This window comes from Bicyclus anynana, chromosome 12, assembly GCF_947172395.1.
Source record: "Bicyclus anynana chromosome 12, ilBicAnyn1.1, whole genome shotgun sequence".
Lineage (NCBI taxonomy): Eukaryota > Metazoa > Arthropoda > Insecta > Lepidoptera > Nymphalidae > Bicyclus > Bicyclus anynana.
Genome location: NC_069094.1, coordinates 1,365,179 through 1,388,725, shown reverse-complemented (window position 1 = coordinate 1,388,725; position 23,547 = coordinate 1,365,179). Strand labels below are relative to the sequence as shown.

The 23,547-nt window shown below is 36.9% G+C and overlaps 2 protein-coding genes and 1 non-coding gene across 11 annotated transcripts in view; all 3 read left to right on the top strand.

Annotated features, from left to right (window-relative positions):
- Positions 1-1,602, top strand: part of LOC112052643 (angiotensin-converting enzyme) — a 188,177-nt gene extending 186,575 nt beyond the window's left edge. The window contains exon 12 of the mRNA XM_052884824.1: positions 625-1,602. Coding sequence (XP_052740784.1) covers positions 625-757 — 133 coding nt within the window. The 3' untranslated portion in view covers positions 758-1,602. The remainder of the gene's footprint in view (positions 1-624) is intronic.
- A 2,037-nt stretch (positions 1,603-3,639) lies between these two features.
- Positions 3,640-22,364, top strand: LOC112052641 (uncharacterized). Of its 9 annotated transcripts, XM_024091815.2 has the most exons (9): positions 3,643-3,787; positions 12,326-12,599; positions 13,869-13,995; positions 14,505-14,616; positions 15,489-15,606; positions 18,745-19,178; positions 20,370-20,627; positions 21,598-21,720; positions 21,797-22,364. In XM_024091815.2, the coding sequence occupies exons 2-9, from the start codon at positions 12,487-12,489 to the stop codon at positions 22,093-22,095; spliced, it is 1,584 nt and encodes a 527-aa protein (XP_023947583.2). In that variant the 5' UTR covers positions 3,643-3,787; positions 12,326-12,486; the 3' UTR covers positions 22,096-22,364. The 9 variants fall into 9 exon arrangements, with proteins under 9 accessions (XP_023947581.2, XP_023947577.2, XP_023947583.2 ...); XM_024091813.2 differs by having other exon boundaries at positions 3,640-3,787; positions 12,388-12,599; positions 18,745-20,627; XM_024091809.2 differs by having other exon boundaries at positions 3,642-3,787; positions 18,745-20,627.
- Trnai-aau (transfer RNA isoleucine (anticodon AAU)) lies at positions 21,481-21,554 on the top strand. Its single transcript has one exon. It is a non-coding gene; the product is annotated as a tRNA-Ile (tRNA).
- Positions 22,365-23,547: the final 1,183 nt, after the last annotated feature.

Below are 23,547 nucleotides of genomic sequence, written 5' to 3'. Positions count from 1 at the left end.
GTGAACGATACCGATCGGGACTGACGCCTAAACACGAGGGTGTTGCCATCAACTTTACAACATCGGGTTGTGATTAATTCTGATTTCTTATAGAAGAAATAAAAACACAGTAATTCATTACCCAGAATTCGATCTCAGGATCTCGTGATCTAAGTTCATATGGTTAGCCTATAGCCAAATGGGTCAACGAAGCAGGTTTCAACTGTTATAAAGATTCCGGAAAAACAGTCAGTAAAATTTTTAAAAAAGCTTGTTAGTGTTTTGGTTTTATTTATATCTATATCACTTAAATTTTATTTATATCTATACTAAAATTATAAAGCCTCAATAGGTCAACGGTAAGAGCGGTTGGACTCATCGCCGATCGAGTGGTGGTTCGATCCGTTGGTCTATTGTCGTACCCACTCCTAATGCAGTCTTTCCCGATTAGTTGGAAGAGAATGGGAATATTGGTCATATTATAAAAGACATGGCAAATGTTCTTTTGTAAAAAAAGAGGTAAAATTTGTGGAATTGTAAGGGGTTAATCTAATGAACAGATTTTGAAGTCGGCTAGTGTATTGATAAAATTATAAAATAGGCTTGTTTTTACATATTTTTGAAATACTTTTTTTCTCATTCCAGCATCGAAACAGCGGGTCTCCAAGTATATGGCGGGTTCTACAACGCGGCGAGCACGCACTTCGATGTCACCACATTTGTGCTATTGCTCATTACTTCTACCGTGGTCACAGTTACCGGATTACGCTGGCGGTGATTGATTGAAAACGTGTAAATAAATTTAATATAGTTGCAGAATAAATACAAAATTAATTAAATCTCAAACAAATGATACTTTAATTACTCTGTATACAAATATATATCCGTGTTATTAAAGAGTAAGATCCCAGAGATCAGTCAGATCTCTCTGGGACCTTGTAACTGGATTCATCATTGCCAAACGTAAATTGGTATGTCAACGTAGTTAAACAATGTGTTACATTCAGTATTGTCTATAGATGGAACATAGTATACAAGTTTAGACGACTTGTTTTTATGTCCGCGATTTTCTCAAAAACTCCTGGTCATATTTGGATGGAGTTTTCTTTATTTTAATGCATAAAACGTTATAAATTGATCATTTCTTAATCATTATAGGTGATTCGATTTTCCTCTTGAAAAAAATAATTGAAATACTGTAATATTAAAGTGTTATTATAGTGTAATTAATATTTGTAATTTGTGTTGTATTTAAAACATGCTTAAAATATATTATGTATAATTTTTGAGTTATTTTTGTGTAAATATCAGGTAATGACGGTAATATATATCAACGAGTAAGTTTATATTTGTAAAATAGGAATATACGAGTATAGGTATGTTTTTGAGCTATTTTTAAGATTTATTTTAACATGGAAATAGAAACAATAAACTAATAAACTGGAAAAGAGTAACTAACGTTACTAATGTGTATTTTAATTTTAATTAAATACAATAAAATAACTAGTGATTTTTATCCACACATGTAACTTAACCCCAAAACTACTTACTTCATAAATGTAATTTGTGATATTTTTTTGTATTTGCGAGTTCTTAAATTTTAATAAAAATCAAAAATTGTTATTGTTTATTTTTTCTGACCACATTAAAAAAGAATTAAAAATGCCTTCAAATCTTTTAAATGATTATATCATAATTTGTGAAAAAATCAGACAGTTTTTTAAGCAGGCGACAACTTAATATTTTATTTGCTTATTTGTATATTAATTGTTTTACAAAATTCAAATCTATTGAAATAAAGCCTGACTATAAGTTAGTATTATTCAATTCACACCAGTTTCAATTCATGTAACAGGTGTATGCAATTCCAGTTTTATGAATATTAATAGAAATCAATACAAACCGCAGTTTATTATGTCTCGTGGTATCCCTACTCATAATGGATGTAGATTACTGTAACTTAATCGGTACCCGCATGGGGTTCACTTAATTTCTTTAATGCAATATACGGTCCCCGGCCTCAACAAAAAGGAATATTAAAAACTGTTTAGTGTTATATTTTTTATGTTTAAGCAGAAAAATCAAAGCAAGCCCATTTGAATGGGCATCACAAGTAGTCTCGAATTTGGAGCTTAGTTCCACCACGCTGCTTTAATGCGGTTACTCTTTAGCAATTAAAAAAATACAAGAACAAAGTAGTCTATCAACGTACAAGGTTCGAGTCCGGGATCATGATCCTTTAGCCAAACAACCACTGGACGAAATTGGTGGTAATTTAAAAAATCTATTGTGATCCAAATATTACGTAAACATATCAGGAGGCATTGTACTAGGAAAACATAATATCTATAGAGCTTCACACGCCTACGCTTTTATAAATTTCGCCAATCAATTACGGACTTTGGCAATATGGAAATAGAGTAAACATTTGCATGTAGACAATATTTGTTGACGTGAACAGAGAGGGTGCAATCCAATAAATGAGGCGACGCGGTGTCGGGCCACTGGGATACAATATGAGTGTTTGCAATTGCACTCGTTATATGTATAGAGTGAAGGGGGGTTATTGTGTAATATTAGCAAATGAAATTCACGAAGCTATCCGCTTTTACGATAAGTGGGTGATAAATAGCAGGAGGGAGGTGCGAGTTTCTCGTGTATAAAAGTAATGATACTTATTCTTGACCATTTACAGGAAGAAATTTTGGTCACTACTCACTGCGCCACTCGGCTATCATAACTATTACTTCAGATTACGACTGATGATATTAAAGACTAGCAGACGCCGCGCGGTTTTATCCGCGTGGTTCCCGTTCCCGTAGGAATATGGGGATAATATATACTCATATAGCCTTCCTCGATAAATCTGCTATCTAACACTGAAAGAATTTTTGAAATCAGACCAGTAGTTCTAGAGATTAGCGCGTTCAAACAAACAAACAAACGAACTCTTCAGCTTTATAATATTAGTATAGATTAGTATTGCAAGTTAATAGACGATCTCCTGGCGGCTTAATATGCTCCTCGACCAACCCGGCTCCCAATTCCTGGCAGTGAATCAATCTCCTCAATATTTCATAGCTCAAATCGACTCGAACCTATAGGATCTCCTTTTTCCATGCCAGATAGTCAAAGCAGTGAACAAACGAGGCATTTATTTTACCTTAACCCTGTAAATATATTATGTACCTATAACCTTCTAAATATCATGACTTCGGACGTCTATCGTTTTTTATTATTGGTGCCATTAATTTGAGAATTTGAGACAGCAAGCAAAAATATAGCAATGCCCTTCAGATCGGAACACAGCAGTGTTGTATTGTGATAGTGCTTCCCCGGATAAGCCCTGTGGCAAAATTCGACTACAACTAAGTATAATAATTTCAGCTCCATTTTGTAAAAACACTGAAACCAAAGACAGAAATACCAGCTAAGTTATACAAAAACTAGTAAAAAGTACCATTACACAGATGGCAAAACAAACTTTTTTGATGGAAGGGGTAAATATTTACGAACGAATCATCCCCGCATACATTTTTTAGTATCACACCCGATACACGACCAGATACCATATTATTTATAAAACTTTTTATTCCGTACTCCCTATTTCCAAGAAAGCAATAAAAGACCGACCGACACTCCCATTTTTTTATACATACACTTGTTATCTCCCAGTCGAGTCCCGGCCGTATTTCGGGTTGCACACGTGACGCGCTCGCTTCCCTTACGCTCCTTATCGTTCTGCTCGCCTAGTACTTTCTGTATATTTTTGTGTCCGAAATAGTGTTTACTTTGTGTGTTTGCAAGTGTATGTTAATTTTTATGTGTTTTTAAAATCTATTTTTTATAAAAAACAAAGTCGGGTTAATAATACAAGTCCAAAAAGGTACAACATTTGGACAAAATTTAGCAACGCATTTCAATTTCTTTTCATACCGATATATATATCATCTGGAACATATCAAGGAGCTCTGTTAGTTAGTACCTACGAGTATTAAATGTTCAATTATACCATAATTTTGGATTATACTGAAATACACGATTAAAAGTACAGCTCAATCCGATACCAATACAAGCCAATACCGATAGCGATGCCTGAAATTTAAAACAAATGAACCAAACAAAAATTACAATTAATTACAAAATAGCAGAGAACTCTAAAAACAAGGAAAAAAGACAAGTTTGTTAAAAAATTTTACGAAACATCAACAGCAATTTACATAGAAAATAATACAGTTATTATATTTTTGTACGTAAAGGTTTATGTTTTATGTAACGTATTTATAATTTATACAAAATACCAGAAGTAAACATTAATTTTCTGTTAACAACTGAAACCTGAATAAATTGAAATTAACATTACTTATACGTCAATAAATACAGTAATTATTATAGACGTTTGACATCCTTTTCACTCGCTCAAAAAGAGTTACACAAAATATTCGCTTGATTGGCAGGATGTTCAAATTAATTCATAGATTACTGCGGCCGCAGATGTATTTATTTATGTCAGGGTTGTCAAAACATCTATGTACAAATTAAAGCAACAAAAAATAAGAAGGTTTTTTTTTTTTAATCTTTACAAGTAAGCCCTTGACTACAATCTCACCTGATGGTAAGTGATGATGCAGTCTAAGATGGAAGCGGGCTAACTTGTTAGGAGGAGGATGAAAATCCACACCCCTTTCGGTTTCTACACGGCATCGTACCGGAACGCTAAATCGCTTGGCGGTACGTCTTTGCCGGTAGGGTGGTAACTAGCCACGGCCGAAGCCTTCCACCAGCCAGACCTGGACAAATTAAGAAAATCTCAATTTGCCCAGCCGGGGATCGAACCCAGGACCTCCGTTTTGTAAATCCACCGCGCATACCACTGCGCCACGGAGGCCGTCAAAACACACACAGTCACAGTTGTTTCTTAGGTAGGAGGTTCAGCTTTAATTAATCGCAAAGGTGATTCTCGGTATTATTTTGGGGCATTAACTTCCAAACTTGATTTAGGTCTGATCTTGTCGTAGTCAACTTATTAGATTAAGGATTAGTCATAAATCACTAATTAAGACTAATAACTATATAACTGAGGGGTCAATAGCTCAACGGTAAAGCGGACGGGCTCAATACCGAGGAGTGGTGGCTCGATCCCCGCACCGTTGGACTATTGTCGTACCCACTCCTAATACAGTCTTTCACATCTAGTTGGAGGAGAATGGGAATTTTGCTCATATTTAAAACATATAGCAGATATTCTTTAAAAAAAAATAATGCAAATACTAAATGTTTATTTTTAAGAGATATAACTTAATAGTGTTACCAGTGTATCGTAGTGTATGCCCTTTTCTGAAGCGTGTATTCTCTTAAAGACAGTTTGAGTAGTTAAGACGTGAATTCATTACACAATCTCACATACTCATATTATTTAGATTTCTCACACACACTTGATTAAACTTCGTTGACAACATTTCTCAAGTCAAAGCTTACGTACATCATAAAATACATTCCATATGTTTGAATGTTTATATTTGTATCATGTAGAATAAAAACCTAGTAGCAGAAGGCGGTGTCTTATACGCGTCAAAAAACTGGAACGAACAAAAAATTCCCCAAAGGAATTTCGAGGAGTGCATTTAAACTCTGGCGGAGATAAAACGTTACGCTCTAGTCCCTTTCAATACGAGCATACTGCAGGGATGCAAATAGGGTTGCCACACATAGGTTTTCATGAAATGACACCTACACATAGGCTTTCATGAAATATATGTACGATTCAAATTCAATGTAATATGCACAGTTCTAAGTTTAGATGATGCGGTTTGATATACGACACATAGGTAAAGCTACGTAAAAGGTTACTACCATATTGTAACCGTAGTAGAAACTCGAAATTATTAAATGGTACCTACCTGTAAGGCTAGTTTTAAGTTATGATGAAAATAAATATAATAAAAAATAAAATAAAAAAACAGCCGTATCAATAAATCATTATTATCTATATGAATGAACCATTACAGGGCTAGTCCAGTCTCATAGTGAGAGAAAATTTCGAGTTTCAACACATCACGCTGCGCTATTGCGAGTTGGTGTTTAAGGTAAAGATAATTTTTGGAATTAGTTTTGACCACTCTAATTTTTTAACATGTAGAGAGATCGCTATCTGGGATTAGCGATAATAACGGAGATCGAGGGCTACCCGTTCTCTCCGTGGACACGGATAAACCAACTTCCCAACTCCAGGTAACAACTGAAAATTTATCAAAAGAAAGAAAAGCAACATTTCTTAGCTCGAACAAGGGCTCGACAAAGATCTCCATAATTGCCCAATTAACGAGATCTTTCAAGTTTCTTAATAAATTAATAAATATTATTATTTCATTCTCAAATCAAAAGTTGGCAACCCTAGATGCATCGCAACTGCAACTACGCGCTGTGCTTTCATATTCCTTTAGAATGTGAAAAATCCACCTCCAGTAGTGTTTTCGTTTTGAAAACGCCTTTCAGGGAGTTTGTAAAACATTGTCTGCTTATTTCAGTGAATACATCTTTTCAATTCTCGTAGACTGTGGAGTTTCGCGTGTTTGAGTCTCTTTTGTTTCTTCAGTTTAAAGTAAATTATTATGTTGTTTGGAGCTATTTTCAGAATTTGCTTTTGTTTTTCTAAGAATAGGGGTTGAATTGGATAATGATTATTACATTGTACGGCCGAATTTCTCTAAATGAGGTCATCATCATCATCATCAGCGGACGTCCATTGCTGGAAATAGACCTTTTTAAGACACCCAAGCAATTCAGTCTCGAGCCGACAGCATCTAAATTTATCAATTTCTACTTATTGAATCAATTTTATAATACAACATTTTAAGGTCAAGTTAGAGGTCAAGTTTTTGGTATTGTAGAGGGTAATCTCTCGATATAGTGAACCGATTTTCAAAATTTTACCACTAGAAAGCAACATTTTTTGAGTGTCATGAGCTATATTTACCTCCGTATTCTGACGGGAACTGGAACTATGCGGGTGAAACGGAGGGACGTTAGCTAGTAAATTATAAAACCAAATCTCTATCACAAGCTACTCTATGACAAATAAAGCACATTAGCTCCAATATGAGGCATGCATGGAAGGGTCGTTAAGCCAATTAATATTACGTTATGGCCGCCACTTGAGCGAACAGCTGGTAAAAAAGTTAAACGAAATAAAAACTATCTCATATTTATGTCATCCTAGTACCTACTTACATTTAAACTTTTGTACGTTGGAAGGCTTCGGTATTGGCTAGTTTGGTCTAGTTTGGTTTTCTAGACAACTAAACTAGTCGACGCTCCACGGTTTCACCCGCGTAATAAAATATAGCCTATATGACCACAAACACAAACGCGATAATTAACGTAATTTCATTGAAACAATCATGTTAGATGTTCATGAAAAGAAAAAAAACGATTTCACTTGAAGAAAATGACATTGTCAAGTAATATTTCATTGAAAAATATATTAGACCACATTGCAAAGGCGAAAAAACGGAAATAGTTAAATTTAAAAACAATGTAGTGCGTTATAGTAAGGGAGCCCGAGATGCTAAATTTGCAGTTACTAAAGCGTCATGGGGACCGATTGCATTTGGTAGATTAAATGATTGGATTAATAAATGGATATATACTTTTTTCGATTTTAGCGGTGGAAAAAAAAACTACAGACTTTAAAAACAATTTTTATTACTTTGGCTTAATGAAATCGTCAGAAAACATGAGCGATTATTCAGGAGATTATTTCATTCATAATAAGTAAAAAATTTTAATAAAAAAAATACAACCGACTTCAAAACCTAAAAATGTACCCGCTAAACTAAAAAGCGAAAAATAACATCATAATATGTTCTACCTGCTGATCAGTATGAAGGCGGTGCTAAGCCGGTGATGTATTAATTCAAGCCATGTGAGAATATCTTATAGATTTAGATTTTGCAGACTGTTGTTTCATGTGGTCCTGTCAGAAATGGCTTTAATTAAGACAACACCGGCTAAGCACCGCCTTCATACTGATCAGCAGGTAGAACATATTATGATGTTATTTTTCGCTTTTTAGTTTAGCGGGTACATTTTTAGGTTTTGAAGTCGGTTGTATTTTTTTTATTAAAATTTTTATTATTTTTCCATTTTTAGTGTAAAATTTCATCTCAAACGAATACATCAGACCCCTAATGACAGTCACAACCCATCTTGGTACAAAATTCTCAGCAATACAAATTAATCAAGCCCAAGCATAAGGTAGCTACCGTAAACCGTTAAGGAGTTCCCTTAATTGACCTTGGTCTTCATCATCAGACCCCTAATAACAGACACAACTCATATAGGTAGATAGTTCTCAGCAATACGAATTAATCAAGGCCAAACACAAGGTAGTTACTGTAAACTGTTAAGGAGTTCCCTTAATTGTCCTTGGTCTTCATCACCAAACCCCTAAATGACAGTCACAACCTATCTATGTGGAAAGTTCTCATTAATACAAATTAATCAAGCCCAAACACAAGGTAACTGCTGTGAATCGCCGAGGAGTTCCCTCGTCTGTTTTATGGCTCCATCATCAGATCGACTTTAAACCTTCATGAAATTGTAGTGCTTAAAAGTACTAAATGGAAAAGTATACAAACACACTAGACACCCATATAATTTTCGAAAGTTCCCCTCAATTTCTCCAGGATTCCATCATCAGATCTTGACATGATGGCAATGGGACCAAATGGGGACTATACCGTTTCAAACAAAAAAAGAATTTTTGAAATCGGTCCAGGCGTCTTTGAGTAATCGGTGTACATACATAAAAAAAAAAAAAAAAAAAAAAAAAAAAAAGAAATACCGACCGAATTGAGAACCTCCTCCTTTTTGAAGTCGGTTAAAAAATTAACCGCGCTCGTGGTTCGATAACAGAAATATAAGGGTTTTATTTTGTAACTTTGATTATAATAAAGAAGCCTGACTACATAAAAAGAATGGGATGGCGAATGCAGCCCTGACCACAAACTGGTCGTGGTCAGGGCTACAATAGAACGACCACAGAGGGAGATTTCATTCAATCATTCATAACAGTGAGAGTGTGAATCAATTTTTCACATTTACACCAATTGTCCCCTTTATAAGGGGTCAATAAAAGTCGACAAAGTAGCTAGTTTCAATTCAGTTTATAGTCAATTCAATCCGACGGACGGAAGAAAGCAGTTTGCCCCCCATTACGTGGCATTAGGCCTGTTTAGTTTAACAGCTCACTGACAAAACATAGGCGCATTCTCTCAAGAGTTGATTGATATTGATACAATTAATGTATTGCTTAGTCTGTTGTGATTTTGTGATATATTTTGATAAAAATCGCGGAATTCCGTTGACGAGTCAGATATTATTGTCTACTAGGATACTAATTACCTACGGATCCGAGACTTGGTCGCTAACTATGGCCTTATTAGAATGCTCAAAGACACTCAACGGGCAATGGAGCGAGCTATGCTTGGAGTTTCTCTGCATGAACGAATCAGAAATCAGGAGATCCGCAGACGAACCAAAGTCACCGACATAGCTCAGCGAGTCGCGAAGCTGAAGTGGCAATGGGCAGGTCACATAGTTTGAATAGCCGATGGACGTTGGGGTCTCAAGGTGCTGGAATGGTGGCACTGGAGGCGGAAGCGGAGTGTTGGTCGACCTCCACTAGGTGGACCGAGGACATCAAGCAGATTGCAGGAAGCCGTTGGATGCTGGCGGCTCAAGACCGTTGTGCTCGGAGGTCCATGCAAGAGACCTATAATGATGATGATGATGATGAACTTTTTATGGGACTGTAAACCGTTCCGTAACGTAACGCGTTACGTAGCCACTCTGTCTTGCGTCTCTTTCTCTTACACATACTGCTGCAGGTTTAAGTTATCATATCAGCGTTCCGAGACGCTCACGTTTTTCCCATTTTTGACACATTTTTCATTGACATTCCGCTCTTAATGGTTACAATCCCGCCAAAATCTTGTAAGACGAAAAAGTTCCCCTTTAGAAGCCGCGAACAAAGTCGCAGGCGTCCTCTAGTATCTATATAAAAATATCCATTACTCTAGTGTTGCAAACAATAAAATTACCGTTTTTGTTGTCAAGTGAGTCTAGCTAGCACTGCCGATCGGGAAGAGGTCGACGCCTCCTTTGATAACAGATAGCATCCTGCCCCTAATTTATAATGCTGCATGCGAAATCGTGCCATCATGAGTAGTAATAGATATAGTTAATCTTTATCGAGAAGCTAACCGAACCAGAAGGGGACGATCCATAGGCCTCTGGTCTTAGGCCGAAGATCAGAGGTTCTTCTCTTGGATGACCTCCAAAGTTTGAAATCCCCAAATAGATACAAAGACATGAATGGATCGCGATGTACCGTTTTTAAACCGTAACTTGTAAAATTACAACTTCTTAAACGGGGATCTCATTTAGTTTTACCGCTCGGGCCTTTAATGAGTTTAGTCCGCCACTGGCGGGAAGTTCGCTTAGCTTCCGATCTAATGGTAAGATAACAGATAAATCATGTCTGTGTCTATAAACCGGAGTGTTATCACTGCAGACACACAAACACAGTTTTTACACATAAACCTGTCTTGTTGCTTGTCTGTAGATTACGTACTAAATTTTACGAGTATTATTAAGTTAGCTCTTGACTGGAATCTCACCTGATGGTGATGATGCAATTTAAGGTGGAAGCAGGCTAACTTATTAAGAGTAGGATGAAAATTCCCACATCTTTCGGTTTTAATGCACGACATCGTACCGGGCCTCTAAGTTGCTTATTGGTACGCCGTTGCCGGTAGGATGGCACGTAGGTACGTTATTCTGATACTTCTTAATCTAAATCGATAATTTCACTCCTAAAATCTCGGTCAAACTTTAACTGTAACAGTTAAAAAGTGAATAAAACTCACTCTTGATATCTGCGGAACTGTTATCTGTAGGAAATGCGATAACTTTCCAACTTATATAATAAAACTTTATCAGTTATTGCAAATTTATAGTCAGCTATTGGATGCTTGAAAATTCGCCTATGTGATTTATACTAATATTGTCTCCTGAATGAATGAGCCATATTGGTCCCGTGGTACGCTGGTTCGGCGACGGGCAATAAGGTCCAAAGTTTGAATCCCAGTAAGGCTAACAAAAATAATACGTTTATGGCAATTTTTCCAACGAAATAAAGTTTAACAACAGCCTAGAGTTGGTAACTTACCGGTGTTAGTACAGCCTCGGAGAGCACGTAAAGCCGTCGGTCTTGTGCCTGATCTCTCACCGCTCGTATCGGTCTACCATTTTAAGAAACTATGACAGTGAGAGAATAGGGTGTACCTGTGCTTGCACACACACTTGTGCACTATAATATCTCCTGCCGAATATAATGACCCTGGGTCACCGTGGTCGAAAATTTCGGTCGGGAGAAATTTATTTTTAAAGATATATTTGATTGTTTGTTTGCATTGAATATGCTCGGAAACTAGGCAACCGAGCAGGCAAAGACGGTCTCCGTGGCGCAGAGGTATACGCAGTGGGTTTACAAGACGGAGGTCCTCAGTTGGATTCCTATTCGATCGATCGGTCGATCGATTTCTTAATTGATCCAGGTCTGGCTGGTGGGAGGCTTCGGCCGTGGCTAGTTATCACCCTACCAGCAAACTAATGTTTCGGTACGGTGTCGTGTAGAAACCGAATGGGGTGTCGATTAAGATTGTAGTCAAGGACTAACTTGTAAAGAATTAAAAAAAAGATCATTAACAATAACAATTCCATCCATTCCTTTATACACCACCGCCACATACTTTATGGAAAATATAACGCACAAACTGTGCCACATTACGCAATATGAGCTATCTCCCGTCGACAATTAGTGTCCCCTCGCCCCCTTCCTGAGTTAGTTGACCTCCTGCAGTGTGAGGGGACGCAGTAAGAGGTTAATAAGAGCTTTATTATAACTTATAACTGGAGTTGGATTATCTAACGTTATGTGTATATACTATAGGACACCCACTACTTCGTCCGCGCGTTTTTAATTCTCACTAATCCTGCGATAACCAGTTTTCCCGGGAAAAAAGTATAATATCCTCTGTTCCAAATCAAATCTTTCACATATCCTGGGTTCATGGCTAATCATACTCAATAACCTCCTCTTTTATTAAAAGTTACATTAAAATCAGTTCAAGGAATAACCCAGACAAATAGACAGATGTTTTATTATCGTATAAATAACTAAAAGCACTTAATAAAACCGTTATTTTGAAAGCAACGACCATTTTGACTAACGCTCATAATATGTATCTAATGTGTTGATTATTCGTGTATTGATGTATAGATCAGTTTCTTGATATAAGTGGTTCAAGCTAACTCATACGAGTATTTTGGACATTTGAGCAGAAAAAGATAAGGATATCCTAAGCCTGAAGGAGCAGAAAGTAATCATAAAATGTGATGCAATAACTGTTTCGGAATGGATGAAAAGAAAACCTAGTGAAAATGATAGTGCAATGGGCGAGCCCAGAAACGCTATGGTGTCTAGTGATGGTGGTGGCTATGGTGACTGAAGTGCTCGCCTTGAGCGGGCCCAACGTATGCATGGTGCAGCAGAAGTGAGTAGACCTATTAGTACAGTATAATGTCACCGTTACATTGTAAAATACGTTAATTTATGATTTCACTCGTGATATAATATTAATAAACCTATTTTCAGCTCACTGCTGAGCTCGAGTCTCCTCTCTGAATTAGAGGGTAATTAGGCCAATAGTCCACCACGCTGGCCCAATGCCAAGAATTCAGAGAATTCTCTGGTATGCAGGTTTCCTCACGATGTTTTCCTTCACCGTTTGAGACACGTGATATTTAATTATATTACTAAAATGCACACAACTGAAAAGTTGGAGGTGCATGCCCCGGACCGGTTTCGAACCCACACCCTCCGGAATCGGAGGCAGAGGTCATATCCACTGGGCTATCACGGATATAATATTAATGCTGTAATATTTTCGTAACTCTATGTTAAATTTATCCATTGACAATTTAACGGTTTCACTTCCAATAGATTAAAACATACCGAAAAATAACACTTTAAATTGTAATCAGTATTTTCAGTTCACAATATGACGGTAGATTATAATATCACGAGTGAGATAAACTAAAGTATTTTACAATTTAACGGTAACATATACATTACAACTTTTAAAGTAAAACTTCGTTACACACGCTTGACTTGACTTGAATGCGTTACGAAAATTGTAATTGGGTGATGCGTGCTGCCATCTACAGACATAGTGAAACAGTGTTTGTTATTTTAAATTACCAGTAGATGGCGTTCTTAAAGAACTTTGAAACAATCCCGTGTTGTACACTTCATCCATGGCAGATTATGTCCTCCCAGATAAAAAATCCGGATGAAAATACGGGCCTCGATGCCTCAGTAAGACGAGGAGATCTTGTTCCCCCGGTCAAGTTTTTCCAGCCCCTTTGAGAGGCCCATTGGCCAAACAGAACCTATTGCGATGTAGATATGCCTGAAGTTCGTCTGTGGCGCTTTGTTTTTTATTTTTAATAGAAGTTTTAGTTCAGTCGTGTGGTCAGCACACTCATTTATTTAATTTTAAGTAGTAGTAAAGCTATTTGTGATAGATCTCGCCCGAGGAAATACGAATACCATATTTATTTTCGTTGACAAGCAGCATAACTATGTCCATGTCTAAAAAAATTATCAACACTGAGCTTAGGCACACAAAAAAAATTAACAGCATATTTGTAAATATTTTGTAACTGAACTCAAGGACTATAAGTTCGCCATTTACGAAACTTCTTTCACCCATATTCTTCAGCATTGTCTTCTGCTCTAACAATATAAATAACACCCACAGATACAATATAACGAAGCGGGTGAAGTACCGAGCGCCCATGTCCGTCAGGACGTACGAGTGGTGCTTCGCCATGCCGCCGCGCTGCTCTAAGTGGAGCACGGAGATGAGGGACCTCACCAGACTGGAGGTAAGCTGCTGAAGGGCATGAAGCACCGAGCGCCCATGCCCATGTCATTTCCATGGTGCATGGAAAAGAGGGGCCTTACCATACTGGAGGTAAACTAACACGGCAACCACGAGTGAGGACGAGTCTCCTCTCAAAATGAGGAGGGTTAGGCTAATTTTCCACCACACAGACCCAATGCCGATTAGCAAACTTGACACACCTAGAGAATTAAGAAATTTCTCAAGAGTGCAGGTTTCCTCAAGATGTACGTCCTTCACCGTTTCACGTGATATTTCATTACTTATAATGCACATAACTGAAAAGTTGAAGGTAGACCGGATTCGCACCTACACCCTCCGAGTCGAAAGCAGAGGTCGTATCCACTGGGCTATCCCGACTATTGTATGATATATTAACAATAGATATCACCATCATCATTATTATCAACCCATATTCGGCTCATTGCTGAGCTCGAGTCTCCTCTCAAAAATGAGATACCCACAGATAATTCTGATGGCGGGTGCTTTCAGACCGAGGAGCGCACGGCAGAAGTGGCGGTATGCTGTCCCGGGTACAAGATGAAGGAAGTCTCCTGCGTGCCCATTTGCCCCAGCGGGAAAATGGGGCACGGATGTACTGAAGGTAATTAAGCACATTACACCATTCAAGTTTATTTTATAAATTTATTATAATTTATTAAACTCACGTTATACAACGAAAAAAACTCCGAGTATTTTCATATATTTTCACACACACACGCAAACTTACACACACACAAAATTTTGTTAAGATTTTTTAGAACACTTTTATCTTTTAATGTTAATATAGGTACCCGAAATTGTATTGTAGCTTTGTATAATATGTATATTCTGTAATCTTTGTGGCCTTAGTTTTAAGCTTATGTAATCTAATAATTATGTACCTACTGTTACGCTGTTGATTACAAATAAATCTATAAAATACTAAAAAATATATAGTTTCGAACCCATACGGGGCCCTTAATCATGAGCTGGTCCTTGCAACGCGGTAAGATCCAAACTGCGACGCGGCGCGCTGAGAGAGGGGTTGAGGGGTGGAGGAGAGAGGGGGGGGGAGATTTTGTTATAGTCCCCGATGTTTCCAGATCATCAGCTTGATTGGAGCCGCCTTCTTTTAAACAAACCGAACTAACACTATCTTGCTCCAAATTTGTTATTTGTGACATCGAATTAAAGTTTTACCATTTTATTTTACACAAGCAGTACCTCTTAGTTCCCATTTCCGTGGGAATAGGAGGATAAAATATAACCTATGTTATTCCCTGATATTGTAGCTTTCTATTGGTGAAAGAATTTTTCTAATCGGTCTAGTAGTTTTTGAGTTTTTTCGTTATAAACAAAACAGATAATGAAACCATACCACTATCTTTTCCAATTGTGGAAATCGAACCTACTCTATTCAGAATGCAACCATTATACCACCTGTCCGTTGATAATGACAAGATGATAACGTTGATACTAATTTCCCCATTTCAGATTGTCCCCCAGACAAATGGGGCCCGAACTGTGTGAACGAATGCCCCGAATGCCTCAACGGGTTCTGCGTGCCTTCCACAGGGGAATGCGACTGTGAAGAAGGATGGCAAGGTGAGAGGTGGGTTACCCCTCTTATATTATTTACCACGCAACTCTGACCCCTCAATATTTAATAATAATAAAAAACCCTCAAATTTCATGGTTGGTCAATGTTACCAATACCAATAATAGTAACAAAAATATTTGGTCTGTATGTAGCGTAAAGAATCAACTGAACCAAATTAACCATTTATTCATCAATAGTATTAATGCGCCTTAGAAAATGATTAATCTATCTATCTATCTATCTATCTATCTATCTATCTATCTATCTATACTATAATAAAAGAGTAGAAATCGAGTGTCTGTACTTTGACCAAATTTAACTAAAATCAAGTTAGGGCGATTAGAAATGAGCAATAGAATACAAAAATATTTTTTTAAATTTTCTTGTCTGTCTGTCTGTCTGTCCTTCTGTCTGTATGTTCGCGCTATTCTCTGGTTCTACTGAACGGATTCTGATGCAGTTTTCACAAATAGATTAAACAAAGTTCAGGGCAACATATAGGCTTTGTTTCATTAAGATCGGACAGATAGAAAAAAAGTTATCTTGAAAAAACCGGATTGCTCAAATTGATTCGCAGGCGTTATTTAAAGAAACGAGTTTTCCACTAAAACTGTGTAATATCGACATTAAGGCACATATTCTATACTCAACTGACCAATTTGTTTGTTTATTTGGTTGAACGCGCGAAGCTAATCTCAGGAACTACTTAATCAATCTATCTTCTATCTATCTATCTATCTTCTATACTATAATAAAAGAGTAGAAATCGAGTGTCTGTACTTTGACCAAATTTAACTAAAATCAAGTTAGGGCGATTAGAAATGAGCAATAGAATACAAAAATATTTTTTTTAATTTTCTTGTCTGTCTGTCTGTCTGTCTGTCCTTCTGTCTGTATGTTCGCGCTATTCTCTGGTTCTACTGAACGGATTCTGATGCGGTTTTCACAAATAGATTAAGCAAAGTTCAGGGCAACATATAGGCTTTGTTTCATTAAGATCGGACAGATAGAAAAAAAGTTATCTTGAAAAAACCGGATTGCTCAAATTGATTCGCAGGCGTTATTTAAAGAAACGAGTTTTCCACTAAAACTGTGTAATATCGACATTAAGGCACATATTCTATACTCAACTGACCAATTTGTTTGTTTATTTGGTTGAACGCGCGAAGCTAATCTCAGGAACTACTTAATCAATCTATCTTCTATCTATCTATATCTTCTAGCTATAGTACTATAATAAAAGAGTAGAAATCGAGTGTCTGTACTTTGACCAAATTTAACTAAAATCAAGTTAGGGCGATTAGAAATGAGCAATAGAATACAAAAATATTTTTTTAAATTTTCTTGTCTGTCTATCTGTCTGTCCTTCTGTCTGTATGTTCGCGCTATTCTCTGGTTCTACTGAACGGATTCTGATGCGGTTTTCACAAATAGATTAAGCAAAGTTCAGGGCAACATATAGGCTTTGTTTCATTAAGATCGGACAGATAGAAAAAAGTTATCTTGAAAAAACCGGATTGCTCAAATTAATTCGCAGGCGTTATTTGGAGAAACGAGTTTTCCACTAAAACTCTGTAATATCGACATTAAGGCACATATTCTATACTCAACTGACCAATTTGTTTGTTTATTTGGTTGAACGCGCGAAGCTAATCTCAGGAACTACTTAAAAGTTCAGGTTCAAACTGAATAATTCTTTTTGTGTTTAAATAGTCACATTGTCTCATAATCTATACTTTTGTCAAATTCTGTACATAGAAGATATTTTAAAAAAATTTTTAAATTGAGAATATAATACGGAGCAGGATAAAGTATACTTTTTATAACGAAAATAAAATCTGAAGGCGGTGAAATAGGGGTTAAAAGTTTGTATGAAAAGTCCTCCTTTTATCCTGGTCAATTTACCCAAGAACAAAAAACGCGCGGCCCTGGGTATTTTACCCAATCACAAAAAACGGAACGCGTGACTACAGCTGGGTATTTTACCCAAGCAAAAACGAAGCGCGACCTTCGGCCGGGGGTTTGTGATATGGCCACTGATCATGGCTACGGCTGGGCATTTTACCGATGCACAAAAAACGGAACGCGTGGCCTTCGGCCGGGGGTTTGTAATATGACCTTTGATCGTGGCTAAGGCAGGGCATTTTACCGATGCACAAATAACAGAACGCGCGGCCTTCGGCCGCCCACTTTATTGTGCACCGGCCTTCGGCCGGGGGTTTGTGATGTGGCCTCTGATCGTGGCTACGGCTAGGCATTTTATGCACAAAAAACGGAACGCGCGGCCTTCGGCCGCGCATCTTATTGTACACCGGCCTTTGGCCGGTGGTTTATGATATGGCCTCTGATCGTAGCAACGGCTAGGCATTTTACCGATGGATAAAAAACGGAACGCGTGGCCTTCGGCCGCGCACTTTATTGTATACCGGCCTTCGGCCGGGGGTTTGTGATATGGCATTTGATCGTGGCTACGGCTGAGCATTTTACCGATGCACAAAAAACGGAACGCGCGTTTTACCCAAGCAAAAAAAAACGCGCACTTTATTGTATAGGGGTTATGATTTTGTATTTTTCATATATAAAAAATTCGAAAATGTAAATAGAAGGGGCGAAGGGTTTGAAAATGTACATCGATTTTCACGCGGACGAAGTCGCGGGCATCTGCTAGTGGAGTAATAAGAGACAAGTATTGAGAGTAAAATTTGTTTTTGGCGAGCAGAAAAAAGGTACAATTCGAATTTCTCCTATACTTCAATCACTTCCTTTACGAATAATCAAGTATTTTACGAAGAACAATCACAAATTTCTGCTCTCAAGTACATTCATGCATAAATATTTTGTTCCTGGCCCAATAACTACTTTACAAGTAGATAAAAATTCTCATTTACTGTCTATTCCGAGTGAAAAGGTGGATTTAAAAGTACAGCAAATGGAAATCGAAGGAATCCTTTCAAATTTCATAGTTCCATTGAACTTTCTAGTCTTTATTTTCGATACTTATAAGAACCAGCCCTCTTTTTAAACTTTTGATATTATTACAGTACTTAGATTACTATTATTTATAATTATATTATATATTTATAAATCTTATTTACTATGTTTACTGTAAATTGGAATGTAAGATTAAGAGGTTTTACTGTACTTTTTCAGTTGTCAAATCAGCATGTCAACAGTACAAGCCGCACCCGCTTTGATGGAAGAATTACTAACTACTACCAAATCTACAATTAAAACTCCTGCCACTACTAAATCTACTATCCCGACAACTAGATTTACAGAAATAGTCACTCCTACACCAAACCCTAGAGCTACTTTAACAGACTCAACAAAAATTACTACTACATCAACTCCTTTAACGACGACATTGAAAGTAACATCAACCAAAAAGACATTTACTTCAACTGATAAGACTGAAATTATAATAAAATCAACAAAACCAACCAAATCTACCTCGTTTTATATTTATGACAATATTACAACTACGCCATTTACAATAAAGTTTATAGAGACAGAAACAACTGAAACAGTACCAAAAGTAACCATTACTAACTTCATCTACAATAGGACAGAGACTCCCGAAGAAGGTACGTCAAATAACTTCTCAAATGAGCATGTTACTTCGACTGTGTCGATACCAATATCTGTTAAATCTTCTATCATCCCGACCACACTCTCAATTAAAACTACTGACACAACTACTTCTACTACCACAACTACTACTACAACTACAACTGCTGCGCCATCAACTTTTACCACATCCACCTCAAGGACAAATGCAACTGTAACATCCCCTACTTCTACTGTTACAATAGTAACAAATAATCTCATGGAGGATGTTACAAAGAGTGAAACTACCAAAAAACCAGAGACATCTACCAAAAATCATTTTACTACACTCAAGTTTAAACCCAAGGAGATATGGATAAAACCAACTCAAAAAGGTGTGCCGATTTACATAGAGACTAAAATCAAAAATCACGAAACACACGCAAAACCTAAGCTTGCCACTCATGGGAATGAAGCTCCATTTGAGACTACAACGCCGAAAACGATTATAGTATCAATAATACCTACATCAGTGTCTCACGCGACATTCAAGAAGATAGCTTTGACTACAGCCTCATATCTGTCTCACAAACATAATGTCACATCGCCAAATAATAAAACTGAGCAAAGTTTCACCAAATCTATGATATCACAAGTATCTACGCCTGTTCCGTTTACTATAAAATTATTGACTACTGTAAACGTAAGAAATAGCTCTTCCAAAGTCTCGAGTCGTGTCCCACAGAGCAATGTATCTCTCAAAACATCACAATCGACTAAAAAAGTTTCCTTGAATACAACTATATCTGAAAAGCACACAACTATGGCAATGAACAAAACTATGGCAATTTTAAACTCAACTATGGCAACAAGTTCGACTAACAGCATGCCAAGCACGGTGAATGCAAATAAGAAACTGAATTCTTCTACTTTCTTAACAACAAAGTCTTCGACTAACACATACAAATATAAAAGTTCACACGAAGCTACGAAATCTCCTTTTGTTAATAAAAAAGTGTATGTAAAAGATGAAGCGATGAACAAAACTGCTAAAAACTTTCATACTAATGGCACGACAAAAGCAGAAGTTACTAAATCGAAAGAAAATTTTAAACACAAAGCAACCAATGAAACCAAACATGTGAATACTAAATGGAGTATTAAAACCAGTACTAATAACCCTGTTACCCAGGAGTCTGTAGAGGATGAAACGTTTCATATTTTAACAGAGCCAGAACACATAACCGCTGTGATGAATGATAAGGAAAGAGACCATACGTCAGTAGACCTGATATCCGTGATATCAATCGCTGGTGGAGTGATGATGGCAGTCATCACAGTCGCTGTCGTGATAGTGATGATAGAACGGTGTAAGAGACCTCGATACGATGACGTGAGGAAAGTGAACGACATTCGGATGCAAGTAATGATTGACAATAAAGACCCACCGCCATATGTAAGAAGTATTTTCCACACACCATTGCCAGGTAAATGACATTGTATTTTTCACTATTCTTGTTCTTAAACATTGTCATATTCTAAAATAGACTCATCATAGATAGGTATGAGTACATAATGTAAGGCTCTGATTGTTTTATAAAAAATTTAAATTGGAACGAAATGCAGCGTTCTTGTCTGTGGAATGCGTTAATTTAATTTTTATTGAATTGCGAGCTGCGTCTGCAAAAAGAATTTTAGCATTGAATAATGAATACTGTTCTGAATTATTTTATTTTCTCGCAATCAAAGTGAAAAGTGTAACATGCCCTTGGCTTACGGCTCGTGCCCTAAAAATACTTCATATATAAAGGGTCTTTTTAGCCCCTTATATAACAATCTACTATTATACTTTTTACACAGTTCGACATTTCGAGTGAAGCTGGGTACGTGATTTGGAAGTCCCTACAAAAGGTCTATGTCCTGCAGTGGACGTCCATCGGCTGATATGATGATGATATTAAATGATGATGCCGTCTAGAGATGAGACAACCGAGAAAAAAAACGTACGCATCTGTTAGAGTTTGAATTGTGATGATTTTGGGAGGTAGCTGACTTCATAGGGTCAAACCCTCAACCGTCCTAGTGTAAAACGTATTTTTTATATTTTCTATCATGAAAATTATACTTAATACAACTAGGGTCGTTAGTCACTTTGTTTTATGACAACCCTTCGTTAAATACCCTTAAAAATTGATCTTTTTAAGCTAAGTCACTGGCGCAAGAGCTGAGGGCTGAAGGGGCTGAATAATTTCTAACATGCTGAGGAAAAAAATATGCCTAGTAGGAGCATGGACTGACGTATTCAAGTTTATGTTTACTATTTTCAACATACACAACATCGGCCCATTAGCTCAGTTGGTTAGAGCGTCGTGCTAATAACGCGAAGGTCGCGGGTTCGATCCCCTCATGGGCCACAATAACTTTTTTATTTTTATATACACTTTTTATTTTTTTTAGATCCGCCTACATCTACTAACTGCCACTACCAACCAATATCTACGTTGGATAGAAATTTGAAACAGTTTATGAGACCTGTAGTAGTACAAGCCATATCACCAATAATGTTGGAGAATTTTAGAGGTAATTTGAAATAATAAGTAATTAACTTAACTAAATATTAATAGATATATTTATTTACACAATAAATAACTTACAGGTATTTTGGAATGCCACTATGATCATTTACCAACAAATAGAAATCACAGAATCAACGACTTCGGGACATTGCCAACACGGTGTTCAGTGTCGCCATCTATGAAGACCGACGATGAACTGCTTAGACAACGACCGCTGTCAGTCGCGGAATACACAATCGAGGCGCTAAAACGCGAAGCGAAAATGGACATAATTGATGATACGACCTCAGAACCATTGTATGCAGAAATTCCATGTTGGAGACCTCCTTCAGAGCATGCAATTGAAGTTATAAATGGGGAAGCTGTAACAGAGTTATGACGAGTTTTAGCAACAAACCATTTAGATCAGGTGAAATTAAGTTAAGAACCTACGAGTTCTGGCAGCTGCCGCTAGATGGCGCAAGTTCTATTTTTAAACTTCTCACTAGATGACACACTGAAACGTAATAAATAGTTCGATTTTTAAATTAGTACAATTCCAATTTTAAATTAAATAATTTAAGACTCATGTTAAGTATTACTTTGTAGTAAGTTAATCTATTGGAAATAAACGATTCTAAGTAGATATTAAAATTGTTTACTTGTGTATTTGTAAGCACTTTATTTTTCTCAGGGACCCCAAGGTTCATCATTATCCCGATTAACAAGAACTGAGTAGCAAATAGTTATGTTAATGATATTATTTTGCAAGATTCGTGGAAGCTGATAAGAGCGGGGTCAAGCGTGGGTGCAATCAATCATTATCACCACATTTGCTTGACAACGTGTTCTATGGACCTACCTACCACATAATTTAATTATTGTTTAACAAATATTTTGAAAAAAAAGAAGTGCACAAAAAATTAAAAATAAATCATTAAAAATTAATAATTTAAACTAAGATGCTAATTCTTAGTTTAGGCGTGCGAATTCTTAGTGCGAAGGCGGCCTTATTGCTTTAAGCGATCTCAAAATAAATACCTATGAAGGCTCAATAGCTCCATGGTTAAAAGGACGGACTCTTACCCGACAGGTTTTGAATTCGATTCAGTCTCGGACTAATCGTACTACCTAAGTAAAGTGCAAAGTAGAATATTGATTAAGTATCCAGATATAGCAAATATTCCATTTTAAATAAGCAGTTCCTTTAATGGTCGAGGTTTATTGTAGGTAACCATACTCTGACGACATCATACATATTTAACTTTTGGCTGAGAAGCTCAGTATTCATAGCCCACTCAAACCCAGGACCTCTTACATACTGACATAGGCTAACCACTCGACCAATGGCTTTTAATAATATTATGTCAGTAGGAAGGTTTACCTACCTACTTAAGACAACAAATGCAAAATAAAACATTCAGCACATAACGTATTAGTTCATCGTTGCTCTGAGAGATGACTCTATTTTAGTAAGAAGTAGGGTTCCGCAAAACAAATATGAAATCCTCAGTAATAATATAAATGCGTATGTGAGTTTGTGTGTTACGCTTTCACGCCACATTATGACATGTTGCATTAACTATGTCAGGGTTCCAGAAAGGGATCCATCCTCACCTAGATTACTATTCATCTAGGATGAAATCATATTCTCGAGAGAGTAAAAATGCTAACTTTAAGATCGTTGACCTTCTGATTTAAATTAGTGATTGGCTGCCGCCACTTTACTTCCATAGGCCGTAGGTCGTAGACCGTAGGTAAGATTACCACGATCGAAAACTATCTGCGTGTATGGAAGTTTTCCAGTATCTAGGTTGTTTATATGCATGTTGTTCGTATACATGCTATTATG

Excerpts from the sequence above, each read along its gene's own strand:
- LOC112052641 (XM_024091813.2), top strand. The coding sequence starts at position 12,487 with ATGATAGTGCAATGGGCGAGCCCAGAAACGCTATGGTGTCTAGTGATG. Across the intron at positions 14,617-15,488 it reads GGGGCACGGATGTACTGAAG|ATTGTCCCCCAGACAAATGG; the intron begins GTAATTAAGCAC and ends TCCCCATTTCAG. Across the intron at positions 15,607-18,744 it reads GAAGGATGGCAAGGTGAGAG|TTGTCAAATCAGCATGTCAA; the intron begins GTGGGTTACCCC and ends GTACTTTTTCAG.